Source organism: Hyperolius riggenbachi, chromosome 7 (assembly GCF_040937935.1).
Source record: "Hyperolius riggenbachi isolate aHypRig1 chromosome 7, aHypRig1.pri, whole genome shotgun sequence".
NCBI lineage: Eukaryota > Metazoa > Chordata > Amphibia > Anura > Hyperoliidae > Hyperolius > Hyperolius riggenbachi.
The window spans coordinates 161,970,208-161,988,593 of NC_090652.1; the positions used below are offsets into that span (position 1 = coordinate 161,970,208).

At 48.5% G+C, this 18,386-nt stretch overlaps 1 protein-coding gene across 1 annotated transcript; it reads left to right on the plus strand.

The window, feature by feature from the left end:
- Positions 1-216: 216 nt before the first annotated feature.
- On the plus strand, positions 217-14,557 carry LOC137526121 (hemoglobin larval subunit beta-1-like). The gene is made up of 3 exons (XM_068247341.1): positions 217-350; positions 1,040-1,262; positions 14,465-14,557. The coding sequence occupies exons 1-3, from the start codon at positions 217-219 to the stop codon at positions 14,555-14,557; spliced, it is 450 nt and encodes a 149-aa protein (XP_068103442.1).
- Positions 14,558-18,386: the final 3,829 nt, after the last annotated feature.

An 18,386-nucleotide genomic window follows, 5' to 3' on the forward strand; every position in this document is an offset into this window, starting at 1 on the left:
GTCGTGTCCACTTCTTCCGTGTTAAAGAAGAGATCATGCGTGCAACCAGAGAACAGGGAGAAGTGGATTTTGATGGCACCAAACTCCTTATTATGTCTGATCTCTCTAGTCACACTCTACAGATGAGAAGAGCTCTCAAGCCCCTGCTACAAATACTGCGAGATAGGGAGATCCAGTACAGATGGGGCTATCCTTTCAATCTACGAGCACAACACAATGGCAAGTCAGCAATGTTCCATCAACCCTCCAATCTCCCATCATTCCTGGAATGATTTAAACCTGCCTCCGGTGGAGATAGAAAGCTGGCCGTTTTCTTTCCTTCCTCCTCCGCAAGCTTCTCCGAAGCCACAGTGAGACCGCTGGATTACAGTCTCCAGATCCCAACGCACCTCTACGGCCTAGGATCCACTATGCATAAAGGCCTACAACCCGGTTCACGCTTTAACGGTTTGACTGCACTGAACGGTTTGACTGCACAGTCAAACTGTGACTTTGACTGCAGTCACAGTGTTTTTTCATGGAACTCTTCTAAAGTAAGTACGATTTTACCCCTGCACAATCTCATTTTTATCCCGCTCGTCATTATTAGAAGAGGTCCCCCCTTTTACCAACCACCATTATGCTTCAAACTTTCATTCCCGCCACATCTCCACGAGGAGAAACTCCCTCCATTATCCCTCTCTGTCCGCTCCACGCACCACACCATAAGTCCCAAGAAGTGGTCCAAAACCTAAAGTAGAGAACTGAGAGAGTGCCTTTGGCTTGCTTTCTTTGTGGTTATAACGGGCCTGTCAATTTATGCATAAAGAACATACTGGATCAAGTGCACCAGAAGAAGTATATTTAACAAGCATCACAGGCTGATTTTTACAGTGCCCCTCTTGTGTAATTGAGGTTTACATCTCGCTGCAAAGCCCCAGTCTGTGCATCATTTCTCCTTTCTATTTATATAAAATATTATTATAGTTAGCTGTTCTCTTTTGCACATAACAAATGGGATAAATATATTATGCATGTGTATTTTGTTGTGTTTTATTAGGTTGCTCATCGCCTACCCCTGGACTCAGAGGTATTTCAGCAGCTTCGGAAATCTCTCCAGTGCTTCTGCTATTTCTGGTAATTCCAAGGTCCATGCCCATGGCAAGAAGGTGATTGGTGCCATTGACAAAGCCGTTCATCATCTGGATGATGTGAAGCACACCCTGGCTGCCCTCAGCAAGCAGCATGCTGAGGAGCTCAATGTAGATCCCGAGAACTTCAAGGTACAAAATCTTAACATACACATCAGTTATCCAAGATTCTGCAGGTATTTCTCTTTCCATCATGTTAGTGAGATCAGAAGCGAGGTCAGGGAAGCAGAAGGTCATAACAGATAATAAACAATGCCTAGTCTTGGTGTGAGCTCCGTGATCATTAACACCCTGGAACTAGTCTGGAGTATAACAGATGGTAATACAGATTCCTAATCTTTGGGTGTGAGGTCCTTGATCATCAACACCCTGGAACTAGTCTGAAGTATAACAGATGGTAATACAGATAATATACAGAATTCCTAGTCTTGGGTGTGAGCTCCGTAGTCATCAACACCCTGGAACTAGTCTAACACAGATACTGACAAACAGGTCTGAGTGCTACCACGTAGTGATCGCAACGGCAGACAACCAGAGAATGACCAGCACCCAGTATATATAGTAAAGCGCTCTCCAGTGCCTCCCCTAAGTGCTGGACCAATGGGAACTGGCTAAATCGTCAGCTGACCGGCTTGGTCAGCTGACTCCCTTCTGGCTGTCATAAAAGTTCTGCCTCTCAGCGCGCGTCCTTCTGAACCTGTGTGGAATATCAGTCCCAGCCACAGCAGACATGTGTTGTAAAGCACCCGCCGCACTGGACGCGGAATCCGACGCACTGCTATCAAGGCATGCGGCGGTTCCTCCGCGTTCCGCTACACTACTGTATGCAGGCCCACGCGTGCAAGCCGCCGCGTTGGACGCGGACTCAGCCGCCTTGTTCTGAGTACACACGGCGGCTTTTCCGCGTACCCCCTCCCCCCCCCCCCCTTGAGGAGTGGACTCCGGACAGCTTCTTCCAGTTTCTCAGGATGAAGGGCGTGAAACTCCTTCTTTAAATCGTCCGCATGCATGCGACAATCAGGTACCCATGTTCTGTCCTCAATACCATAACCTTTCCAGTGAACTAAATACTGTACTGAGTTCTGAACAATACGTGAGTCTAAAATCTTTTCCACTTCATATTCAGGTTGGTCATCCACCATCACAGGGGGAGGAGGAGTGGAACCTACATGCACTGCTGGCTTAAGCAGGGATACATGGAACGATCTTACACCACGCATGCTGGCAGGAAGATCAATGGCATAAGTAACATTGTTGATTTTTCCTGGTTACTGGGAAAGGGCCCACAAATCTGGGTCCTAACTTGGGCGAAGGCTGTTTTAACGTCAAATGATGAGTGGACACCCAGACTAAGTCTCCTGGGCGGAACTTCCACTCTGTGAAACGTCTCTTGTCAGCTTGACCTTTCTGACTCTGAAAGGCCTTCTCTAGATTCTTTTTCAGGTCTCCCCAAATGTTCTTAAATGACTTTTGCCAAGCCTCCAAAGCTGGAAACGGAGTGGAAGCTACTGGCAGTGGGGAGAACTTAGGCAACTTTCCAGTTACCACCTGAAATGGAGCGAATCCAGAGGAAGAGCTTTTTAAATTATTGTGTGCAAATTCTGCGAACGGCAAGAACTTGACCAAATCATTTTGCGCATCCGCAACATAACACCTCAGAAACTGTTCCAGTGACTGATTAATTCTCTCGGTCTGCCCATTGGTCTGTGGGTGGTAGCCCGACGAAAACGACAGTTCCATGCCCAATTGATGACAAAATGCCCTCCAAAATTTAGAAATGAATTGGACTCTCCGATCTGACACTATATTTTCCGGGATGCCATGTAGCCGGAAAATATGCATGACGAAAAGATCGGCCAACTCCTGGGCCGAGGGGAGTCCTTTCAGGGGCACGAAATGGGCCATCTTACTGAATCTGTCAACTACCACCCAAATGACCGACATGCCTTCAGACCTCGGGAGCTCACCCACAAAATCCATGGATAAGTGGGTCCATGGTTCACTCGGGGTGGGCAAAGGCTGCAATGTTCCCACAGGTGCCAGACGGGAGGGTTTGCTTTTTGCACACACTGCACATTCTCTCACATACTCCTTGCAGTCAGTTGCCAATGAAGGCCACCAAGCACACCTAGCAACAAGGTCCTGTGTTCTGGAGGCCCCAGGATGTCCAGCATTTTTGTGGGAGTGGAACATCTGCAATATCTGGAGACGACACGGCAATGGTACAAACATGACCCCTTCAGGCTTTCCCTCAGGGACATCCTGCTGGAAGTGACTTAAAGTCTCCATCTAGTTCTTCCAGGTCTCTGTGGCTGCCAATACCACTTTCTGTGGGATAGTAGTCTCTGGGTCTGAGGGCTGTGCTGTCTCTGGCTCAAAGCATCTGGATAAAGCATCTGCTTTAATGTTTTTACTACTCGGAGTATACGTAATTACAAATCTGAATCTCGAGAAAAACAGTGACCATTGAGCCTGACGGGGACTCAATCTCTTAGCCCCCTCAATGTATTCCAAATTTTTGTGATCAGTGTAAACTGTAATCGTATGTTCTGCTCCTTCTAGCCAATGACACCATTCCTCAAAGGCCAATTTAATGGCTAGGAGCTCCCTGTTGCCTATATCGTAGTTTTTCTCTGCTGGTGAAAACCTACGAGAAAAATAGGCACACGGGTGCAATCTTCCCTGCAACCCAGAACGCTGAGACAGCACAGCCCCCACCCCGACCTCTGAGGCATCCACCTCTACGATAAAGGGATAGGATGTGTCGACGTGTCTCAAAATGGGTGCAGAACAAAACAGTTCTTTCAGAGTGGAGAAAGCAGCCAAAGCCTCGAGGAACCAGTGGTTGGTATCTGCCCCTTTCTTTGTGAGACTGGTGAGGGGTGCAATGACTGTGGAGTACCCCTTTATGAACCTTCTATAGTAATTTGCGAACCCTAAGAACCTCTGGAGGGCCTTCAGTCCTACTGGCTGAGGCCACTCCAGGACAGCAGAGACTGTGGCAGGGTCCATATGGACTCCATAGAAAGGCCCGAAGTAGAAATTATGTACCCCAGAAAGGCGACAGATGTTACCTCAAAAATGCATTTCTCCAATTTAGCATAAAGCATGTTCTGTCTTAGCTTATGCAGCACAAATCTGACATGAGCCCTGTGCTCAGAGAGGTTATCTGAGAAGATTAGTATATCATCCAGATATACCAGGACAAATTTACCTAAAACCTCCCTGAACACCTCATTGTTGAGTTCCTGAAAGACGGCCGGAGCGTTACACAACCCGAAGGGCATCACCAGGTACTCGTAATGCCCATCGGGTGTGTTAAAGGCCGTCTTCCACTCATCGCCCTCTCTGATCCGCACCAGGTTGTATGCACCCCGTAAATCCAATTTTGAGAAAATCTTAGCATTGGTGACCTGAGTAAACAAATCGTCTATCAAAGGTAAAGGATAGTGATTCTTTACTGTGATTTTATTCAGACCCCGATAATCAATGCATGGCCGTAGGCCTCCGTCTTTTTTCTTTACAAAAAAGAAACCTGCTCCAGCAGGTGACCGGGAAGGGCGAATGAACCCTTTAGCTAAGTTTTCACGGATATACTCCTGCATGGCCAACTTCTCCGGCCCGGATAAATTGTAGAGGTGGCCTCTAGGGGGCATACAACCAGACCGGAGATCGATGGGACAATCGAAAGGGCGATGTGGAGGAAGTTTATCGGCTGATCTAGGACAAAACATGTCTGAGAATTCAGAATGCTGATCTGGTACTCCCTCCACGTGAATCTTGGTCTGGCCCAAGGTTATCTTCGCTAAACAGTGATGAAAGCAATGGGACGAGCAGCTCGTTAGCTGACCAGTGGCCCGATTTATCTGAGGGGAGTGAAGTTGTAACCAAGGCATGCCAAGAATGATCGTGGAGGTTGTCATGTGTAACACAAAAAAATGCAAATCTTCTCTATGCAACACCCCAATAGCGACTCCCACCTCTGGAGTCTGTGACAGTGGACTGTTACCCTGCAGAGGGGAATCATCCACTGCAGTAACTTGAATCGGTGGTTTAACCGGGGTGAGCGGAATTCCCAATTTCTTAGCAAATTCGTAATCCATAAAATTAGCCGCTGAGCCTGAGTCAATGAAGGCTTCAGTGACTTCAGACTTATCTTCCCATGAAATAGTACAGGGAAGAAGCAAACGTTTCTCATCTAGGGGTAAAAATTGCACGCCTAGGGTATTACCCCCAACTACACCTAAGGCAGCAGCGTTTCCCGATTTCTTAGGGCAATTCTGTACTCCATGATCCCCCTCTGCACAATAAAGACAAAGCTGCTCTGAAATCCTGCGTTTCCGCTTCACCTGAGACAATTTTGACCCACCAATCTGCATTGGCTCAGGTGGAGGCGAGACGGGAGGAGGTGGAGTCACAGGGGGCGCAGAGTGGGATACCATTCTCACATGGCTACTACGCCGGTTCTGCCTCTGATAGCACAGCCGGCGATCTATCCTGATGGCCGATGAAATGGCCTCATCGATGGACTTAGGTTCAGGATGACTTAACATAAGGTCGGAAACCTCATCTGACAACCCTGATAAGAAACAATCTAAAAGGGCAAAGGTGTCCCACCTGGCTGATACTGACCACTTCCTAAATTCAGCAGCATAATCTTCCACCGGACTCTTGCCTTGACGTAACCGCTTGAGCTTCCGCTCAGAAGTCGAGGCAATGTCTGGATCATCGTAAATTATAGCCATGGCTTAAAAAAATTTCTCTACAGAGGTTAGGGCCAAGTCTCCGTCAGGCAGACTGTACGCCCAGGTCTGAGAATCACCTGATAACAAAGTTTTAATAAATGTAACCCTTTGGGCCATAGTTCCTGAAGAATTAGGTCTCAACTCAAAGTATGATAACACTCTACTCCTAAAATTTCGGAAGTCAGATCTGTGACCGGAAAAATTTTCAGGTACAGGCATACGTATGTCTGTGCTAAGAGGAGATTGCACTGATTGAAGTTCCTGAATAGCCCCAAATATCTGACATATCTGGGTCTGTTGGTTCAAAACTGCCGCGGAAAGTTGGTTTACCGCGGTGGTCAGGACTTCAACATGGCTATACAGTGCGTCCATTTGGTCTGCCGTTCTGTAATGATCGGTGTAACACAGAGAGGATCTGATTACCGTGATCTGCAGTATCACCGAGAATCAGATATATCTCTAACCTCTGGACACCTGAGTAATATGAGTGTTTGGTGCAACAGTAATACTTTGAGGAGGGCCCCCGTAAAGGGGGTACAGGGCAGTATGGGATACTGCCCAGAGAACAGGCTCCTTCCAAAGACCTGAAGCTCCCCAAGGGGAGGAGTCAGGCTGAGTGTGGGAAGGACCAGAGTGTGAGTGACACCAATGGTGGAGTGTGACTGACAGATCTGTGAACTATCTCCAAACAGAGGTGATAGTTCTCGAGGTCGGACAAGCCAGGTCGGCAACAGACAGACAGTTCAGATACAGAAGAAAAGACAGATACGGAATCCTAAGACAAGCAAGGTTTGGCAACGGAGTATCAGATATAGCGAAGTACAAAATCAGTAATCAGAAGCGAGGTCAGGGAAGCAGAAGGTCATAACAGATAATAAACAATGCCTAGTCTTGGTGTGAGCTCCGTGATCATCAACACCCTGGAACTAGTCTGGAGTATAACAGATGATAATACAGATTCCTAATCTTTGGGTGTGAGGTCCTTGATCATCAACACCCTGGAACTAGTCTGAAGTATAACAGATGGTAATACAAATAATACACAGAATTCCTAGTCTTGGGTGTGAGCTCCGTAGTCATCAACACCCTGGAACTAGTCTAACACAGATACTGACAAACAGGTCTGAGTGCTACCACGTAGTGATCGCAACGGCAGACAACCAGAGAAAGATTAGCACCCAGTATATATAGTAAAGCGCTCTCCAGCGCCTCCCCTAAGTGCTGGACCAATGGGAACTGGTTGAATCGTCAGCTGACCGGCTTGGTCAGCTGACTTCCTTCTGGCTGTCATAAAAGTTCTGCCTCTCAGCGCGCGCTCGCGTCCTTCTGAACCTGTGTGGACTATCAGTCAGTGGTGCTCACCGCCAGGTCGTGATCACGTTTACGCGTGGATTCACGGCCATTTTGATGCATTCCGCCTCGGACACGCTAAGCCGTGAATAGATTTTCAACCACGAAAATCTGCTTCGGCTTCGCGTGAATGCGGACAGAAATCCGCATTCACGCTCGTGAAACCCGGCGCTGAAGTCGTGGTTAGCGGAAATGCGTCAAACTATGCGAAAGTGACACATTGCAGGCCAATCAGAGGGCCCCAGCCAGGCCCTAGCAACCAATCACAGGAGGGGAGCTATGCCCTCCCCTCCTGAATATAAAGCGGCGGCCATGATGGAAAAGCTCTGTCCTTGCTAGACTGTGGTGCTGAGAGGATTATCTCCAGGCCATTGTTGTTTGAGCAAGTGCATTTATTGTGTTAAAAACAAAGCGTTTTTTTTTGCTAACACTGCTCTTATACTGTACACAGTTAGCTAGTCAGTGAGTGATTGCTGTAGTTAGTTGTAGTCAGTGTAGTGTAGTGGGAGTGTGGGAGTCTAGTGATTATTTAACTGTGTGTAGTGCAGGCAGGTTCAGTGCTGCAGTGTAGTCAGTGTAGTGGGAGTGGGGATTATCTGTGTGTAGTGCAGGCAGGCAGGTTAGTGCAGCTGCAGTGTTCACTTGTATATTCCAGTGACAGTTATACACTTGTACTATTTGCAGGCAGCCAGTCACATCGCCGGCGCCACCACTCTCTGCCAGCGCTGTTCATTCATTCTGTCAGTGACCTTGTGCCGTGCCCAGTGCCCACTGCTCGCTCGCTGGCAAATGAGCATCTCATTACACAGTGTGACATCCTTGTGTGCCCACTGCATGCTTCAGTGACCTAGTTGTATATCCAGTGCCCACTGCTGTGCCCACTGCATCCTTCAGTGACCTTGTGCTGTGCCCACTGCATCCTTCAGTGACCTAGTTGTATATCCAGTGCCCACTGCTGTGCCCACTGCATCCTTCAGTGACCTTGTACTGTGCCCACTGCATCCTTCAGTGACCTAGTTGTATATCCAGTGCCCACTGCTGTGCCCACTGCATCCTTCAGTGACCTTGTGCTGTGCCCACTGCATCCTTCAGTGACCTAGTTGTATATCCAGTGCCCACTGCTGTGCCCACTGCATCCTTCAGTGACCTTGTACTGTGCCCACTGCATCCTTCAGTGACCTTGTACTGTGCCCTCTGCATCCTTCAGTGACCTAGTTGTATATCCAGTGCCCACTGCTGTGCCCACTGCATCCTTCAGTGACCTTGTGCTGTGCCCACTGCATCCTTCAGTGACCTAGTTGTATATCCAGTGCCCACTGCTGTGCCCACTGCATCCTTCAGTGACCTTGTACTGTGCCCACTGCATCCTTCAGTGACCTTGTACTGTGCCCACTGCATCCTTCAGTGACCTTGTACTGTGCCCACTGCATCCAGTGATTCATTACTAGCAACATGTCTGGCATGGTTTCGCGGGGTGAGAGGAAAGGGAGTTCAATTGCCTCAGCCACTTCTGGGACTGCTCCACGTCCAGGGAGAGGACGCCCAGCTGTACGTGGTCGTGATGCAGCAGAAAGGGGGGCAGCAAAGCCTGGGCCGAGTCAGCGGACGCCATTGTCCAAATATTTTAAAGTTTCTGGTCCCCGTGTGGTGGTTGAGCAAATGGAACCTGACGTACTCATGGACATCATGACTTCCTCCCAGACCTCTACTGTGAGCACCACTCCAAGCAGCAGCAGCCAACGTCCCACGCTTGTTGTGACATCCACCCCAGCACCCACTGGTCAGCAGCCCTCCCAGGATGACAGCGTTCTGTCCCTCAGTCCGGCTTCTGGGAACCTGCTGATGCAAGAAGCTCAGGACTTCCTGGGGACTGATGTGGCAGAGATTGAGATCGGGCCACAATCACAAGCGTTGTTGAGTTCTGGTGATGAAGAAGAGGGGTCTGTGTCTGGGGATGTAGGGACAGAAGAGGAGGCGGTGGAGTCAGAGGAAGAGCTGGATTATGAAGATGCTGCTGATGATGACGACGTTGTGGACCCTAACTATGTGCAGGCTGCTGAGTCCGTGGAAGAATGGTCAGAGGCAGAGCAGGATGACGAGTCACCTCGGCCTAGGCAAGGATATCGCCATATGTCAGGCAGGGGCAGGGGCATCGGCAGCAGTGGGCGTGGAGGAAGTAGACAGGACACTGCTTCAGCCGGCACCACCACCATGCAACCCCCGGCAACTACTACCACACATTGTTCCGCTGCACCCTCTGCTAGTGGGGGCCGCAGTAAATTAAAGTCACCAGTGTGGGATTGCTTTGAGGAATGTACTGATGACAAAAGGTATGCGGTGTGCAGGTTATGCAGCAAAAGATTGAGCCGTGGGAAAAGTCTGAGCAAGATGGGTACCTCATCCCTCCAGGGCCACCTGAGAAGCCGCCACTGCCGCGAGTATGCGAAGTTTAAGAGGAAGCAGGCACTGCTGGTAGGGGTTCCTGAGAGCAGAAGGCCCACCAGCGCAGCAGCATCATCCCTCCCTCAGGGTCGTGAATCCCCCACAGCAGCAGCAGTAGTAGCACGCAAGCGCTCTTCCACCTCGGCTACTCAGGACACAGACATTGAGGCTGGCAGCCAGTGTTCGTCTCTCTCCTCTGTCTCCCCTGCATCCCAGCGTCGTCAGACCCTGCTGAGCGACACCTTTCAGGGTCTGACCAAGCCTCTGCCTCCAAGCCACAGGCGGATCCGCAAACTAAATGGCTTGCTGGCCCGGGCCATGGCATCACAGCTGCTTCCCTACTCCCTGGTGCAGGAGGGGAGCGCCATGCGGACGCTGCTCCAATTTGGCATCCCCGAGTGGCAAGTCCCCAGTCGCCACTATTTCAGCAGGAGCGCGATCCCAGCACTCCACAAGTTTGCGGTGGAAAACGTGGCCCGTTCCCTGGACTACTCTGTGGGCAAGCGGGTCCACGTGACCATGGACTCGTGGAGTAGCAGATTTGGGACAGGTCGCTACCTGTCCTTTACGGCCCACTGGGTGACACTGATGGAAGGGAGGGAGGACAAGAGCGCATCAGCCCAGCTAGTGGTGCCACCACGCGGGATCAGGGGGGATGCAGAAGGGTCCTGTCACGACACTCCCTCTGCACCCGGAAAGCAAGCCCGCCTCGGCAGCAGCAGCGCCAAGTCTCGGCACTGCCAAGCCCTTTTAAAATTGGTGACCCTGGGGAAGGAGAGGCTTACGGCCACCAACGTCCTGGCCGCCCTCAGGAAGCAGGAGCGGAGGTGGCTGACCCCCAGAGGCCTGGAAGTGGGGTATGTGGCAGCCGATAACGGGGCAAACCTGGTGGCAGCAGTGCAGCAGGGAAACCTCCAGCACATCCCCTGCTTGGCCCACATGCTCAATCTTGTGGTGCAGCGCTTCTTGCGCACCTACCAGGGGATGAGCGAGCTGCTGCTGGATGCCCGGGCGGTGGTACGCTTTTTCCGCCTGTCAGCCACTGCCTCTGCACTCTTGTCCACCTTACAGCAGCAGTATGGAAGGCCACAACACCGGATGATCATCGACATGCCAGTTCGCTGGAATTCGACTCTGGCCATGTTGGAGCGGCTGTGTCAGCACAGGCTGGCTCTTAGGGCCTACATGCTAGACCCAAGTGTCCCCAGCAACCAGCAAGTCCCCATGATTACTGCCACTCAGTGGACACTGATGCAGCAAGTATGCCTGGTGCTGAGTCCCTTCCTGGAGGCAACCAAGATGGTCAGTGAGGAGCGGGCCTCTGTGTGCCAGTGGGTGCCCTTGGTTTGTCTACTGGAGCAGGCAATGGACAATTTAATTGAGCGTGGGGATGAAGCCCTGAGGCAGTTGGAAGAACAGGAGCAGATGGCAGCACAGTCCAGCTCAGAGGAGGGCTCACAGCAGGTAGTGGGAGAGTTGGAGGTCCCTAACCTGAATGAGGAGGAGGAGGAGGAGCAGAGTGCAGCAGGCGTTGTACGTGGATGGCGGTTTGAGGAGGACAACGACATGGCACAGGAAGAGGACAGGCATGTGTTATGGGACAATGGCGAGGACGAGGAAGATCTTGCTGGCAGGGCCCACTTGTTTCCCATGGCTGTGCACATGTTGCGCTGCCTTCGCAGGGACCCCCGGGTGATCCAGATGCGTTTAAGGGAGGACATCTGGATTACCTTGATGCTTGATCCCCGTCTGAAGGGGAAGCTGGGAGACTTAATGACGCCATCCACCACCGAGCAACGCACAAGGGAGTTGAAGGAGGCCCTTGTGCGCAGACTACTGGAAGCATTCCCCCAGCCTTCCACCCCCACTGTAACTGCTCTGCCAAGCCAGCAAGAGGTGCCTGCCATTGCCACTAGCAGCACAACAACAACCACCAGCAGCAGCAACAGCAACTGGCGCCCCGGAGACCTGAAGAGCCTAAGCAAGAGCCTGTATGCAGTGCAGCAGCCCAGAACAGAGGTGCCCGCCACAGCATCCACCACCAACCAGCACAAGCAACGACTGACCACCATGGTGTCTGACTGTATGGGGTCATCCAGCGGGCTCAATGACACCGACAGCCCCGTGGACCCCTTGGAGTACTGGGTCAAGAGACTGGACATCTGGAGCGAGCTTTCCCAGTACACCCTGGAACTCCTATCCTGCCCTCCTTCCAGTGTCCTCTCAGAGAGATGCTTTAGTGCAGCCGGTGGCGTGGTCACAGAGAAGCACTCTCGGCTCTCCCATGCCTCTGTGGACAAACTCACCTTCCTGAAAATCAACCAGGCTTGGGTGGAAGGTGAGTTCCTGGCCCCTATTGTCGGACACAGGGGGACATGAAGTGGCTGCTGCATGTGCTGTTGTTAACTATGCCTGCCTTTATAAAGACAGTTACTACCTGCCTAGTGCCTTCCTTGGTTAATTTTTTGGTGTTATGGTACTACTACCAGTAAGTTGCCATGGTCCGCCTTCTGAGCTGCTGAACTGACCGCCCGCTTTGTCCTCCTGACTCAGTCGCTACTACACTCTGCGTTCACACTGCCCGGGTCACTGGGTGCATTTAATTTTTTGGCCAGCACTATGACGCTGTGCTACTACTACTACCACCAGTATGTTGCCATAGTCCTTCTGTGCTGCTGCTGCTGCTGAACTGAACGCCCGCTTTGTCCTCCTCCTCCTCCTGACTCAGTCGCTACCACGGTACCACCAATGTACTCTGTCTGCGTTATCACTGCCCGGGTCACCGGGTGCATTTAATTTTTTGGCCAGCACTATGACGCTGTGCTGCTACTGCTACTACTACCACCAGTATGTTGGCATGGTCCTTCTGTGCTGCTGCTGCTGAACTGACCGCCCGCATTGTCCTCCTCCTCCTGACTCAGTCGCTTCCCGCTGCTGCACTCTGCGTTTACACTGCCCGGGTCACCAGGTGCATTTAATTTTTTGGCCAGCACTATGACACTGTGCTACTACTACTACTACCACCAGTATGTTGCCATGGTCCTTCTGTGCTGCTGCTGCTGATCTGACCGCCCGCATTGTCCTCCTCCTCCTGACTCAGTCGCTTCCACCAATGTACTCTGTCTGCGTTCACACTGGCCGGGCCACCGGGTGCATTTAATTTTTTGGCCAGCACTATGACGCTGTGCTGCTACTACTACCACCAGTATGTTGCCATGGTCCTTCTGTGCTGCTGAATTGACCGCCGACATTGTCCTCCTCCTCCTGACTCACTCGCTTCCACCAATATACTCTGTCTGCGTTCACACTGCCCGGGTCACCAGGTGCATTTAATTTTTTGGCCAGCACTATGACGCTGTGCTGCTACTACTACTACCAGTATGTTGCCGTGGTCCTTCTGTGCTGCTGAACTGACCGCCCGCATAGTCCTTCTCCTGACTCAGTCGCTACCACCACTGCACTCTGCGTTCACACTGCCCGTGTCCACTGACAACTCTGCTGCGATGTCATTGCTAATTGCTGCAACAAAAAAAAAATTACAAAAACCTCTCTGGGGCCTTTTTGGCGTCAGCCACTCATCCTCCTCCAGCGGTACCTTCGCCGCCAAGTGCCATTGGAACTCGCCTTCACCTCTTTGACTGCTTAACGCGTATATCCCTTTTTAAAACCACTTATTACCAATTAATAGCCCCATTTAAAGTGTTGATTTCACTTTAAAATCCATTTTCTCTAGAAAAAAAACATTTTTGGAATTGTTTATGTTGAAGTTATGTTGCCCCTTATCACCTCGATAATCCATGCAATTTGGGGGATTGTAGCATGTATGGGGGCTTTGTTATTAACGTTAAAAGAAAATCCGCCTCCGGGCGGGAATCCACGCGTGATTACGCCATTCACGGCAGAAAATCCGCGTGGTTGCGTGGACGCGGACGAAAATCCGCATGCGGCGGGGCCGAATGCGGATTTTTTTTTGCAACCACGCGGATTTCCGAATTCGTGGATGAGGCACACCGAGCATCCCTGCTATCAGTCCCAGCCACACCAGACATGTGTTGTAAAGCACCCGCCGCGCTGGACGTGGAATCCGCCGCACTGCTATCAAGGCATGCGGCGGTTCCTCTGCGTTCGGCTACACTACTGTGTGCAGGCCCACGCGTGCAAGCCGCCGCGTTGTACGCGGACTCAGCCGCCTTGTTCTGAGTACACGCGGCGGCTTTTCCGCTTTTTCTTACAGGGAGTCATTTCCACTTTACTTCACTTCCTCCCTTGATAGAATGTATGAGTTGCCATGACTGTTGGAGCTATTGTTCTTTTCTGGTGTGATACCCACTGGCCCCAGAAACCACAGAAAGCATGTGACATTGTGGTGTATGCAATAAACTTCTTTCTGTGTGTAACATTTTAAAGCATGATGAGTAGAGTGTAATGCATTGTATTGCATTCTGCACGTCATTTTGATTAACACAGTTTATTGCATACACCCTATTCTGAGGATGGGCCATTTCATGGTGGAAAAGGCCAACCAACTCTGTATGTGGTAATCCTGGAGCTGCTTAATTGTTCAGTTTGACAACTGCTTCCCATGGTTTTTTCCCATTTCCAAATAAATAGGAAGATGTCTAATCCAATGACACTTTGTGCCAAATAGGTTGGTTAACAAAAAGTGAAACATATAACTAAAAAAACACAGTATGGTACTTGGAGTGTATGTATAAAACCAGCCACCTGCTCTTCTAGACTATATATAACCTGCTGAATTTCTGTGCCTCTGATGCTTATTCTTTGTTCCATTCACAGCGTTTTGTTGATGTGCTGATCGTCGTTTTGGCCAGCAAGCTGGGAGCTGCATTTACACTTCAGTCCACAGGGTTGAAAATTTTTTGCATCTAAGCAGCAACTTTCATCTCCCATTCATTTGCCAATAACTTTATCACTACTCGGCACAATGAATGGATCTATATCTTGTTTTTTTCTGCCACCAATTAGGCTTTCTGTGGGTGATACATTTTGCTGAAAATTAATTTATTCTAAATCAATTTCAACAGGAATATTAAGAAAGAAATGCAAAAAAAATCATTATTTCTCATCTTTTGGCCATTATAGTTTGAAATTCATACATGCTACCATAATTAAAACCCATGTACTTTATTTGCCAATTTGTCCTGCTTATTACACCATTTAAATTATGTCCCTATCACAATGTATGGCGCCGATATTTTATTTGGAAGTGAAGGTGCAATTTTTCAATTTGCGTCCATCACTATTTACAAGCCCATAATTTTTTAAAAATATATTAATACACTCCTTTGACATGCATATTTATAAAGTTCAGACCCTTAGGTAACTATTTATGTTTTTTTTTTTTTTTTTATTATTGTAAATTATTATTTTTTTATTAAAAATTGTATGTGGGTAATTTTTGGTGTGGGAGGTAAACAGTTATTTTTTAATGTAAAAAAGTGTATTTGTGTAATGTAAAATGTATGTTGGTGTAGTTTTACAGTCAAATAGTCCTGGGAGCGATCGAGCTCGCTCCCAGGAAGATGATTGAAGCAGGGGAACTTTTTGGAATGCAGAAAAGCTGCAGCGTCTCTCCAGACGCTGTCGGCTTTTCTCCGGGGGGTCCGATCGCTGGGCTAACGGCCGGTAGCGGGAGCGCGCACGGGGGCCCGCGGGAGCGCGCGCAACCCGCGGGAGTGCGCACAGCCTAACTGGACGAGAAATTTCGTCCAGTTAGGCTGAAGTGGTTAAGTCCAGGCTGCCTGGGAGAAGTTCAATAATGTCTGAGCCATGGCTATTAATAAATTACTGAGGAAAAATCTCCATTCACACTTTTATAAGAATAAAAATATTCTTCAAAAAACTATCTTCCTATTTTTTTTACTATAAGGCTGAATATATATATATATATATATATATATATATATATATATATATATATATATATATATATATATATATATATATATGTATGTATTTTTTTTTTTTTATTTTTTTTTAAGAATAAACTAATAAACTTCTAGTAAAGCTAAAACAAACATGTTGTATGGAAACTCAGAATTTGATTAAAAAAACAACTCAATCATTTTTACATTCAGTGAACCGCTCACCAGATAAACTGCCTGACCTACCACAGACCAGCAAAACAGCATTCACTGCAGTTCTGATGTCTCTCCTCTGCAGTGAATGCTGTATTGCTGGTCTGTGGTCGGACAGCCAGTTTATCTGGTGAGAAATTAATTTGTATATTGGTGATTGGGATCACAAGTGGTGAAAAGTAGTGCATATGCACTGTGTTATAAGGAGAGGCAACAACTGTCACTAATACTACACCATAAGTGAGTCTTGTTTAGATTTGTCTGGACAAGAAGCTGAGACCGTGTGGAGATCAGTGGATGTTTTAAGCGTTGATTCCTGGTCTGTCATTGGTCATCCTTGAGATCTAGTGAGCGATTATTGCACATGTTAAAGAGGAGCTGTTAGGTATAAGGTCTCAGAGAAAAAAAAAACACATATATCAGTAGCTAAATATTGGCTGTACTTACATTACATATGCCTTTCACTGTCCACGTTTGGATTTCACAGAATTTTTATATAGTATTTGCAGAGAATGATGCTCCTGACAGCTCATGGCAGGTTCCATGTTTGTCTGTCTCCTATGAAGCCAATTGTGTCATCATGTCCTCCCTGCTTCCTGATGATTCCACTCACAAAAAAGATCCTAATGGACAACACTACTGTGCAGTGAATATTAATTAGCCATGTGGCTAGGAACAATAGCGGACTCATGCAGTATACTCTAATGGAACATGTGCCGTGATTTTTCAGTGCTGTGAGCTGGGCTGCGTTACAAGCTGCTGTAACTTGAGCCTGTAACTTCTCACTAGCAGCCTTAGGGCGTGATTGGGAAATGAAGGGGATGACCCAAGGTGGGGAGAAGCAGCCCCAGAATGCTTTGCAGTATGTTATGCGGCCTGTCGTCTTACTTAAGTGCTTGGGAATAACAGCCTTGCTGTTCAGCACACATCAAAAGTAAGAGAGATTTTTAACTTCAGTATTGCCTTTTTGGCTTCCTTCTAAACTGTTTAACACAGGAGAATAGAGGTTTAAATTAGGTTTTGCAGCCTGACAGTTACTCTTTAACAGTGGATTGGATCTAAGTCGTTCCGTGAGGAGGACTTTGAAAATTATTGGAACTTTGTGTATCACTTTATTATGTGGGAGGCAGTGGCGTACCTAGGGTATTTGACCTAGATTGTGAACTCTTCAGAGGACAGTTAGTGACATGACTATGTACTCTATAATGTGCTGCAGAAGATGTCACTGCTATATAAATACAGTGTAAAATGGTATGGCATTAGACTATGACTATAGCAGGATTAGAGTGCAAGCTCCTCTGAGGACAGTCAGTGACATGACTATGAAACTCTGTACAGTGCTGCAGAAGATGTCAGTGCTATACAAATACATAATAATAATATGGTAGGACATTAGACTATGACTATGGTAGGATTAGATTGTGAGCTCCTCTGAGGACAGTCAGTGACATGACTATGTACTCTGTAAAGTGCTGCAGGAGACTTCAGAGCAAAATAAATACATAATATGGGAGGACATTAGACTATGACTATGGTAGGATAAGATTGTGAGCTCCTCTGAGGCAAAGTGAGTGTGGCCATAACATGATGTGGGTGGAGCCACCCCCATATAGCCAGGTGTGGGTACCAACTCCCCAGTATAGGTGACAAGATGTCACATAAATATGTAGGGTGCCCCCAGTATAGGTAGTGAGGTGCCACCAGTATAGGTGGTAAGGTGTCCCCAGTATAGATGGTAAGTGTCCACAGTATAGGTGGTAAGTATCCACAGTATAGGTGCTAAGTGTCCACAGTATAGGTAGTAAGGTGCCCCTCCATAATAGGTAGTAGGGTGACCCCCAGTATAGGTAGTAGGGTGTCCCCAGGTGGTGGTTGGGTAGGCAGGTAGCAGTGTGTGTGGTTTTAGGTAGGTGGGTAGGTATTTAGGTATTGGTGTAGGTAGGTAGGTAGCAGTGTATGGGTAGGTAGGTAGGTAGCAGTGTGTGGGGTGTTTAAGTAGGTAGATAGCAACGTGTGGGTTTAGGTAGGTAGGAAGCAGTGTGTGTGTAGTTAGGTAGGAGCTTGTTAGGTTTTAGATAGGCAGGTAGGTAGCAGTGTGTGGGTTTAGGTAGGTAGGCAGCAGTGTCTGGGTAGGTAGGCAGGTAGGTAGCAATGTGTGGGTTTAGGTAGGTAGGTAGCAGTGTGTGGGTAGCAGTAGGTAGGTAGGTAGGAGCTTGTGGGGTTTTAGGTAGGCAGCTAGGTAGCAGTGTGTGGGTTTAGGTAGGTAGGTAGCAGTGTGTGGGTAGGTAGGAAGAAGTTTGTGGGGTTTTAGGTAAGTAGGTAGGTAACAGTGTGTGGGTTGAGGTAGGTAGGTAGGTAGGTAGCAAAGAGAGCAGAAATGTTTGCACACAATACCCACATGCTGCAATCATATGCTTTACATGTATTTCACCTATATGCTCATCTGTATACTCTGAATACAAACGTCGCACAGTGAAAGAAAGCATTCCCCAAAGCATTCCCAGAAGATAAGTGCAGCTGTTTAGAGCAGTGCAGGAGGATCATATTGCCCTGCAATCACAGTGCCTGCAAAATTACTGAGCTGTGCCAAAAGCTTCCAATGTGTTCACTGTGCACAACTA